Source organism: Leucopleurus acutus, assembly GCF_964270905.1.
Source record: "Leucopleurus acutus genome assembly, chromosome: X".
Taxonomy (NCBI): Eukaryota; Metazoa; Chordata; class Mammalia; order Artiodactyla; family Delphinidae; genus Leucopleurus; species Leucopleurus acutus.
The window spans coordinates 73,358,504-73,368,884 of record NC_139148.1 but is presented as its reverse complement, the minus strand read 5'-3'; the positions used below and the strand labels follow the sequence as shown (position 1 = coordinate 73,368,884).

Below are 10,381 nucleotides of genomic sequence, written 5' to 3'. Positions count from 1 at the left end.
CTCAGGGTATATGCCCAGTAGTGGGATTGCTGGGTCATATGGTAGTTCCAGTTTTAGTTTCTTAAGGAACGTTCATACTGTTCTCCATAGTGGCTGTATCAATTTACATTCCTACCAACAGTGCAAGAGGGTTCCCTTTTCTCCACACCCTCTCCAGCATTTGTTTCTAGATTTTTTGATGATGGCCATTCTGACCGGTGTGAGATGATATCTCATTGTAGTTTTGATTAGCATTTCTCTAATGATTAATGATGTTGAGCATTCTCTCATGTGTTTATTGGCAATCTGTATATCTTCTTTGGAGAAATGTCTATTTAGGTCTTCTGCCCATTTTTGGATTGGGTTGTTTCATTTTTGATATTGAGCTGCATGAGTTGCTTGTATGTTTTGGAGATTAATCCTTTGTCAGTTGCTTCATTTGCAAATATTTTCTCCCATTTTGACAGTTGTCTTTTGGTCTTGTTTATGGTTTCCTTTGCTGTGCAAAAGCTTTGAAGTTTCATTAGGTCCCATTTGTTTATTTTTGTTTTTATTTCCATTTCTCTAGGAGGTGTGTCAAAAAGGGCTTCCCTGATGGTGCAGTGGTTGAGAGTCTGCCTGCCAATGCAGGGGACACAGGTTCGTGCCCTGGTCCGGGAAGATCCCACATGCCACGGAGCAGCTAAGCCCGTGAGCCATGGCCCCTGAGCCTGCGTGTCCGGAGCCTGTGCTCTGCAACGGGAGAGGCCACAACAGTGAGAGGCCCGCGAACCGCAAAAAAAAAAAAAAAAAAAAAGGATCTTGCTGTGATTTATGTCACAGAGTGTTCTGCCTATGTTTTCCTCTAAGAGTTTGATAGTGTCTAGCCTTACATTTAGATCTTTAATCCATTTTGAGTTTATTGTTTTGTATGGTGTCAGAGAGTGTTCTAATTTCATACTTTTACATGTACCTGTCCAGTTTTCCCAGCACCACTTATTGAAGAGGCTGTCTTTTCTCCAATGTATATTCTTGCCTCCTTTATCAAAGATAAGGTGACCTGGCAGCACTTTTTTCTTGGATTTGATGAAATATCGGTGCATTTGTTTATAAACAGATCTGAGGTAAAAAAATTTATTTAAAATACTGAAGCTTAATTTTGAAAAGCTTACCTATAAAAAACTAGCAAGTGAACTGCTTCCTCACCTTGAGCAGATCAAGGACCACTGCCTCCTTAACTTCATCTCAGAACTACGTTCCATCTCTGAGCATCCATAGTTCTTTTGTAGTACCTATCTTAGGGAAGATACTACATAGAACACTGTATTTGGGTATGTTTCTATCCTTTCTAGTAGAATGTAAGCCTTTTGATAGGGTGCAAAAATAATCATAATTCTGTGTTACAACTAGCATGGTAGAACATGTGAGTTTCTACTACATACCAGGTATTCATGGGCATAAAAGCTACACAAATATATGATTCAGTCATACCCACAAGGAGCCTTGTAAGTGAAAAAATACTAACCTAGTTTTAGTTTTATAATAAAATGTATGTGCTATCACAGCTATAAATACCAAATGTAAGGGAATGTACAGGAGAGCGCATCTATATCCTACCTTGGAAAACTGAGAAAGGATAGGTTTGAAGGATGAGTAGGAAGTTGGAATGAAGCAGGATGAGACAGAAAAAATCCTAAGAGGAAACACCAACATAGGCAGAGAAAAAGAGACATAAAATAGCAAAGCATGTTCAAGAGGCAAGTGGTAAGTTATAGATAAAATATAACATACATTGGCAGTACGGTGGGTGGGGAGAAGGAAGGAAGGATTAAAGTTTAGTTGGGATCATATATTAAGGGCTTTGTATGTCATACTAAGGGGTCTTGATTTGATTCTGTAGGCAATGATTAGCCACTGAGGACTTCAGGAACACAACTACCCAAAACAGTTGTTAGAAACATAACTATGTCATAATAATATGACAGATGGGTTAGAAGAACAAGGTGGCAGACACTGTGTGTTAGCTTAAACTCAACACCCATTCCAAATCCCTTACCCCTTGCCTTTCTCTCCATAGACAAAAATGTGACTTGCCAATCTTCCTTGAGCTAAATGTGGCTTACATGACAAATTCTGGTCAAGATATAGACATAAGTCTTTTGAGGAAGCACTTACTTCTCTGATAAAAGGGGGTCAGAAGCATCTGGTACAGTTTCTGTAACCCTTCTTCCTACTCTGAGTGTGTATGTGTTCCCCAGAGGTATAGGAGCCATTTTGTGATCATGAGGTGACAAATCAACATGCTAAAGAGCAGAGTAGAAAGAGAAAATGTCTAGATCCTTGATGATACCAATGAGCCACTATACCAACCCTGTACTGACCAATTCCCAGACTTTAAATAGACTCTCACTTATTTAAGCTACAGTTAACTGGTTTACCGTTACCTATAAGGAGAATGCATTGTTAAGTGACAAAAAGCAAGATTGATATCAGGCAGATTAACCAGGGGCTACTATAATAATCCAGGAAAGTGATGAAGAAGACTTGAATGAGAGCAAGGATTAGAGAAGGTAGAAAAGATTTGAGAAAAACAGAAATGAGAGAGATGTAGAGACAATTTAGTTTTAAGTCTATTGACATTGAGGATATCTATGGGATATTAGGTGGATATGACTAACAAATAATTAGAAAGATAGCTATACACTTCTGGAGAAATACAGGAGCTGGAAATATAAATAATAATGACATATAAATGGTAGCTGAAGTCAGTAAAGTATGTTGAATGGAAATGAGAGAGCACAGAATGAGAAAAGACTAGAAATGCAACCTGAGGAGCCTCAGCATTTAAGGAATTCAGAGCAAGAGAAGAATGAAGAATAACAAGAGGAGCAGCAATGACACCAAAGGGAGAACTGAATTTTAGGAGGAAGTGGTCAAGAGTCAAACATTACAGAATATTCAAGTAGGTATAGAGGCCAAGGTGTCACAACTTAGAGAGGAATTGAAAGTGAGGAAATAAGAAAGTGACATTAATTACTGTTTTATGAAGTCTGAAAATCATAGGAAAGAGAAAGAAAAGATAGCTCAAGAGGAAGAGGTAGAGTTGGGGAAAGGTTTTTGTTACTGTTGTCTTTGGATAAAGAAGATCTGAAGCTATTTAGAGATTGAGAAAACAAAATGAATGAAAAGAGAAACCGAAGACTGAAGATTAAATGGGATGGAATATGGTACTGGAAAAGATAGGAAAGGAGGAGATCAGGAACACAAATAGAAGCATTAGCTTTAGAAAAGGGGGATGCATGGCTGAAAAGAGGTAAGTCTTGAAGGTAGATGTGAAGAAGTTGGGAAAAACTATGTGTAATAACTTATTTTTTTCTCTATGTAATAGGAGACAGTCATCATTGGCAGGTATAGGAGGTTTGAGAATAAAAGGTCTGTAATGCCTCTCCTGGAAAACAGAATAGGAAACCACCCAGGAACCAGTAGAAGGAATGCTAAGCAGCATTGGGGGTCCCATGTAGCATATGTTCCTCTCAAATAGTTAGAGGTATTTTGGGACATTTAAGAGGAGTTAACATTAATAAAACAGAGACAAAGCCAAGCCCAAGTGTCATAAAATATGGATATTTTATTCCAGCTCTGGGAAATGAAAAACAGAGGGGGAGGGAACACATCCTTCCACACACAATTCTAATTTGGCTGACATTAATTCATAAAAGTTAAACAAATATATATGTGCATATATATACATAATTATATACACACATACATATTTTTTTCAGATTTTAGTCTCATCAGTGTTCATATATTTACTTTTATTTTTTTATAAATACCCTTAAAAATCACCAAATGCATCCTAATACTTTTACCTCTGCCTCCTCATCGATCATTTAGTATTGTTTGGATTGTATTCAATTTGAGTTTTAATCACTTATGTGATTTGTCTAACTGTACATTAGAAGATGTAAGGGAAAAACTTGGTTTAAATTATACTCCATGCATCACAGTTACCCATTACATGATTTTTTTCATTGTTATTCGCAACTTCACACATCTTGTAGTTCTCTATGCAGACTATTTCAGCTTCTAGTGCTGTACATATCTACATCTTCTGGATGGGACTGCCCGTGATCCATGAGCTTGGGGTCAGCCATAAACTGTGTAGCACCTGATAAAGTATTAAAATGAAAAATATTAGTCATTCATTTAACAAATTTCCTGTTGATATGGGGCACACATCAGCGAACAAAACAGATAAAAATGTCTGCCAACATGGACCTAACATTCAAGTTGGGTGAGAGAGACAATAAACTAAATGACATACCAGAAGGTGGTAAGTGCTACGCAAAAAAAATATTAAATAAATCAGGAAGGAGGGGCATATGGAGTGCTTGGGTGGTTTGCAGTTTTAAATAGGGTGGCCAGGGAAAGCCTTCTATATTTGAGCAAAGAACTGAAGGAGGTGAAGGTGTGAGCCCTGTAGATATCTGAGGGAAATGCCTTACAGGAAGAGCAGGCAGCAAGTGTAATAGAACTTAGGCATGTCTGAGGAGCCATAAAATGGCCAGTATGGCTAGAACAGAGTTGGCAAGATATGCTGATGGTGGGTACAATGAGAGTGGTAGGAGGCATGATCAGAAAACAATGGAAGGTCAGGCCACATAGGGCCATGGCAAAGTTTTTCTCCTTATTCTAAGAGATGAGAAGTCTCTGGACAGTTTTGAGCAGAGGAGTGACATGATGTTATGTTTTTTAAAAGATTACTCTTGGCTATGGGGAGAAGAGAGTATAGGGAAACAAGCATGGAAGTAGGGAGAGCAGTTACGAAGCTATTGCAGTACCCCAGGAGGGAGATGCTGATGGCTTTTATTAGGGCAGTAGCAGTGGAGGTGGTGAAAAGGTACTGGATTCTGGATAACTTCTTAAGGTAGAATGGACAAGATTTCCTAAATGGACTCAATATGTTGTGTGAGTGAGACTCTTTAACTTGAGAAACTAGAAGAGTGGAGTTGACATTTACTGAGATAGGGGAAAGTGTAGAACCATGTTTGGGAGAAGGCAAACGAAGTGTTAAGTTTTGGATGTGCTGTATTTGAATTGCTAACTAGACATCTGAATACAAATATTGAGTAAGCAGTTAGAAATGTGAATCTAGAGTTCAGCACAGGAGTAGCCTGTGCTGGTTTATAAATTTTATGCTCCTAGCCTATATATGGCATTTAAAACTATGAGACCATATGAAGTCTTCCAGAACATCAGAAAAGAGGTCCAAGAAATGAGCCCTTTGGATACTGCAACTTTTTGAGGTTAAGAACATTAGGAGAGGAGAGTCAAGATGGTGGTGGAGTAGATGGATATGGAGTTCATCTCTCTTCATGGGTGCAGCAGGACTACATCTATAGATGCAACAATTCTCATGGAACACCAGCTGAAAACTAGCAGAAGACCTTGGACGAAAGGACTATACAGATCCCTTCATAACTGGGTAGGACAGAAAAAAGAAGAGAGGAGGCGGGATGGGAAGAGCACCCTGGGGTTGGGGAGCTGAAGCAGAGAGATTCCTGAATTTGAGGAAACCCCCTCTCTGATGGGGAAATCAATTTGGACAGAAGGGAAGCATTTGAGGCTGTCGGAAGAGGGTGACGCAGCCGATCTGTGGCAGACAGGACAGAGTAAGAAATACAGATGGTCCATACCACAGCCCTACGTACCCCAGACTGGGACATGTGTTCACAGGTGTGCAAGGGGGCTGGGAGTTGGTGCGTGGGGATTGGAGAACAGGCCCAGAGCGAGAACTGCTGTTGGCTGTGCGACGGACTGAGGAGACAGGAGGGAGAAAATCCACAGCAGTGAATGCCTATGGAGGAAGACCAGACTACCATGGAAGCAGGGCACTATTGCTGAGTCACACGTAAGTGGAGGAGCCACTATTGAGCCTCTTCCCACATGCCAGCGCCTGACAATGACAATAAAAGAAGCCTGCTCAGGGATGGCTCCTGTGCACTGGCTGCTGAGCAATAAAAAAAGCCCCCTTAGAGCTGGCCCTCACACACTGGCTGCGGGGTAATAAAAATAAAAGCCCTCTCAGGGCTGGCCCTCACACACCTGCTGCCGGGTGCCAGAAAAACCCCGGCCAGGGCTGGCCCTCATACATATTACGCTGGGTGCCAGAAAAGGCCCTCACTAGGGCCATATCTCTTTTGCCTGTAGCTGCTGGCTTCTCTGCACATTTGGTGCCACCAGGGCTCCTGCGATCCAAGCAGTCATACCACCTCTGTGCCTGGTCCTCCCAGGGCTGACCCAAGAGCTCCAAGGCAGCCTCAGGACCAGACACCTGTGGGTGGACCACATGTAGAGATGGGGATAAAACCAAAGCTGAAACTCAGGGATGGGGGGGACTAAGGAAGAAGACTGAAAATCTTTCCATTAGCTGCACAAGCTGCAGATTAAATCCCTGCAATCAGCTAGATAGACCCTGCATCTATGGAATATCTGAGTAGACAGTGAGTGTTCCCACAAATGAAAATGGTCTAGCTCTAGCAGCTGTGGAATTTGGGGGCAAGTGCACACAGGTAGTGGGCCAGATCAGAGTCAGAGTGGTACCCACAGGGCCCACAGCAGGTCCGGAGACCAGCCCAGAGGCAGAGGAGAGCCTCTTGGGCTGTGGTTCACAGCGTGTGCAAGGACAATTACCATGGAGACCCCAGGGAAACATAATTATTACTATTAATTTTATTATGTTTTGATTCCTTCTGTTGTTTGTTCTAGATTATTTTTTGGTTTCTTTTTCTGTTTTTGTTTGTTGTTGTTTCTTTTTTTTAGTCTTTTGGGATCTCTGTGTTTTATAACGTATTTCTATTTTTTAATATATTTCTATTTATACTTTGCTTTTCTGTTGTGTTCTTTCCCCTTCTTTTCCTCTTTTTCTTTAATGTGTTTTTCTTTTTTAATATATTTCTATTTCTACTTTGCTTTTCTGTTATCCTGTTTTTTTCCCTTTTTATTTTATTATTATAATTTTTTAAAAATCACTTTTATAGGTTTGTTCTGTTTCCTTGCTTTATTCTTCAGTTGGCTGGCATGGCACATGCTCTGGTTTTGTTTTTTGGTTATGTGTTTTTGTTAGTTTTAATCCTAATTGTTTGATTTCATTTTTGAGTTCTTCTATTTGTCTGGCTGTTCTCTTGCTTTTTGTTGTATTTGGCTCTGGTTTTGTTTGTTCCTTTTTTTTTCTTTAATACATTTTCTATTTTATTTTTTTATATTTGTTTCTACATTGCTTTTCTGTTGTTCTGTCTTGTTTTGTTTCTTTGCTTTATCTTTCAGTTGGCACTCTGCTTTGGTTTTGTTTTTTGGTTTTGAGTTTTTGTCAGCTTTCTTCTTAATTCTTTGATTTTGTTCTTGGGTTCTTTGGTTTGTCTGGTCTCTTGCTATTTGATTTATCTGGTTCTGTTTTCTGTTTTGTGTGTGTGTGTGTGTTTGTGTGTGTTTCCTTGTTTCTGTTTGTTTGATTTTACTCTTTACCATTTGTCTGGGGTTTTGTTAGTGTTTTTTTTTTTTGAATCCCCTTTATTGCTGGGACGAGCGACTTGTGGGGTCTTGGTCCCTCGACCAGAAGTCAGGCCTGAGGCTCCGGAGTGGGAGCACCAAGTCGAGGATGCTGGATCACTAAAGAATTCCCAGCCCCAGGGAAGACTAATCACCTAGCGCTCTCATGGAGGCCTCTATCTGAATCTAAGACCCAGCTCCACCCAACTGCCAGCAGCTCCCAGTGCTGGATGCCTCACACCAAACAACAAACAAGATAGGAACACAAACCCACCTGTCAGCACACAGAAAACCTAAAGTCATACTAAGCTCACAGACACCCCAAAACACACCATCTGACACGGCCCTGCTCATCAGAGGGAAAAGACCCAGCTCCACCACCAGAATGCAGGCACCAGTCCCTCCCATCAGGAAGCCTACACAAGACACTGGACCAACCCCACCACCAGTGGCAGAGAACAGAAGCAAGAGGAACTACAATCCTGCAGCCTAGTGAAAGGAGACCTCAAATACTGTAAATTAGACAAAATGAGAAGACAGAGAAATATCTTACAGGCAAAAGAGCAAGATAAAAACCCACAAGACCAAATAAATGAAGAGGAAATAGGCAAACTACGTGAAAAAGAATTCAGAGTAATGATAGTAAAGATGATCCAAAATCTTGGAAATAGAATAAAGACAAGAATGTTTAACAAGGACCTAGAAGAACTAAACAGCAAACAAACAGTGATGAACAACACAATAACTGTAATTAAAAATACTCTAGAAGGAATCAATAGCAGAATAACTGAGGCAGAAGAACGGATAAGTGAGTTGGAAGATAGAATGGTGGAAATAACTGCTGAGGAGCAGAATAAAGAAAAAAGAATGAAAATAATGGAGGCCAGTCTCAGAGACCTCTGGGACAACATTAAGCACACCAACATTCAAATTATAGGTGTCCCGGAAGAAGAAGAAAAAAAGAAAAGGTCTGAGAAAATATCTGGAGATTATAGTTGAAAGTTTCCCCAACATGGGAAGGGAAATAGTCAATCAAGTCCAGGGAGCACAGAGAGTCCCATACAGGATAAACCCAAGGAGAAACACACCAAGACACATATTAATCAAACTAGCAAAAATTAAACACAAAGAAAAAATATTAAAAGCAGGAATGGAAAAGCAACAAATAACATACAAGGGAATCCCCAGAAGGTTAAAAGCTGATCTTTCAGCAGAAACTCTACAGGCCAGAAGGGAGTGGTGGGACATATTTAAAGTGATGAAAGGGAAAAACCGACAACCAAGATTACTCTATCCAGCAAGGATCTCATTCAGGTTTGACAGAGAAATCAAAAGAGAATTCAGCACCACCAAACCAGCTTTACAACAAATGCTAAAGGAACTTCTCTAGGCTGGAAACACAAGAGAAGGAAAAGACCTACAATAACAAACCCAAAACAATTAAGAAAATGGGAACAGGAACATACATATCGATCATTACCTTAAATGTAAATGGACTAAATGCTCCCACAAAAAGACACAGATTGGCTGAATGAATACAAAAACAAGACCCATATATATGCTGTCTACAAGAGACCCACTTCAGACCTTGAGACACATACAGACTGAAAGTGAGGGGATGGAAAAAGATATTCCATGCAAATGGAAACAAAGAGAAAGCTGGAGTAGCAATTCTCATATCAGACAAAATAGACTTTAAAATAAAGACTATTACAAGAGACAAAGAAGGACACTACATAATGATCAAAGGATCAATCCAAGAAGAAGATATAACAATTGTAAATATTTATGCACCCAACATAGGAGGACCTCAAAACATAGGGCAAATACTAACAGCCATAAAAGGGGAAATCGACAGTAACACATTCATAGTAGGGGACTTTAACACCCCACTTTCACCAATGGACAGATCATCCAAAATGAAAATAAATAGGGAAACACACGCTTTAAATGATACATTAAACAAGATGGACTTAAGTGATATTTACAGGACATTCTATCCAAAAACAACAGAATACACATTTTTCTCAAGAGCACATGGAACATTCTCCAGGATAGATCATATCTTTGGTCATAAATCAAGCCTTGGTAAATTTAAGAAAATTGAAATTGTTTCAAGTATGTTTTCCAATCACAATGCTATGAGACTAGATATCAATTACAGGAAAAGATCTGTAAAAAATACAAACACATGGAGGCTAAACAATACACTACTTAAAAACGAAGTGATAACTGAAGAAATCAAAGAGGAAATCATAAAATACCTGGATACAAATGACAATGGAGACATGATGACCCAAAGCCTATGGGATGCAGCAAAAGCAGTTCTAAGAGGGAAATTTATAGCAATACAAGCCCACCTTAAGAAACAGGAAACATCTCGAATAAACAATGTAATATTGCATGTAAAGCAATTAGAGAAAGAAAAACAAAGAAAAACCCCCAAATTTAGCAGAGGGAAATAAATCATAAAAATCAGATCAGAAATAAATGAAAAGGACCTACAAAAAAACCCTCAAAACAATTAAGAAAATCATAATAGGAACATAGATATTGATAACTACCTTAAATGTAAATCGATTAAATGCTCCACCCAAAAGACACAGATTGGCTGAATCGATACAAAAACAAGACCCATATATATGCTGTCTACAAGAGACCCACTTCAGACTTAGGGACACACACCGACTGAAAGTGAGGGAATGGAAAAAGATATTCCATACAAAGGGAAATCAAAAGAAAGCTGGAGTAGCAATTCTCATATCAGACAAAATAGACTTTAAAATAAAGACTATTACAAGAGACAAAGAAGTACACTACATAATGATCAAGGGATCAATCCAAAAAGAAGATATAACAATTGGAAATATCTATG

At 39.4% G+C, this 10,381-nt stretch overlaps 1 protein-coding gene and 1 long non-coding RNA gene across 4 annotated transcripts in view; both read right to left on the bottom strand.

Annotated features, from left to right (window-relative positions):
* LOC309977891 overlaps window positions 1-10,381 on the bottom strand; it is a 1,160,683-nt gene that overhangs the window by 336,619 nt on the left and 813,683 nt on the right. The window lies entirely within an intron of this gene.
* The window catches only part of APOOL (apolipoprotein O like), a 127,141-nt gene continuing 120,338 nt past the window's right edge, over window positions 3,579-10,381 (bottom strand). For all 3 annotated transcript variants that reach the window (XM_082864250.1, XM_082864252.1, XM_082864251.1), the window contains exon 9: window positions 3,579-4,126. In XM_082864250.1, coding sequence (XP_082720376.1) covers window positions 4,038-4,126 — 89 coding nt within the window. In that variant the 3' untranslated portion in view covers window positions 3,579-4,037. The remainder of the gene's footprint in view (window positions 4,127-10,381) is intronic.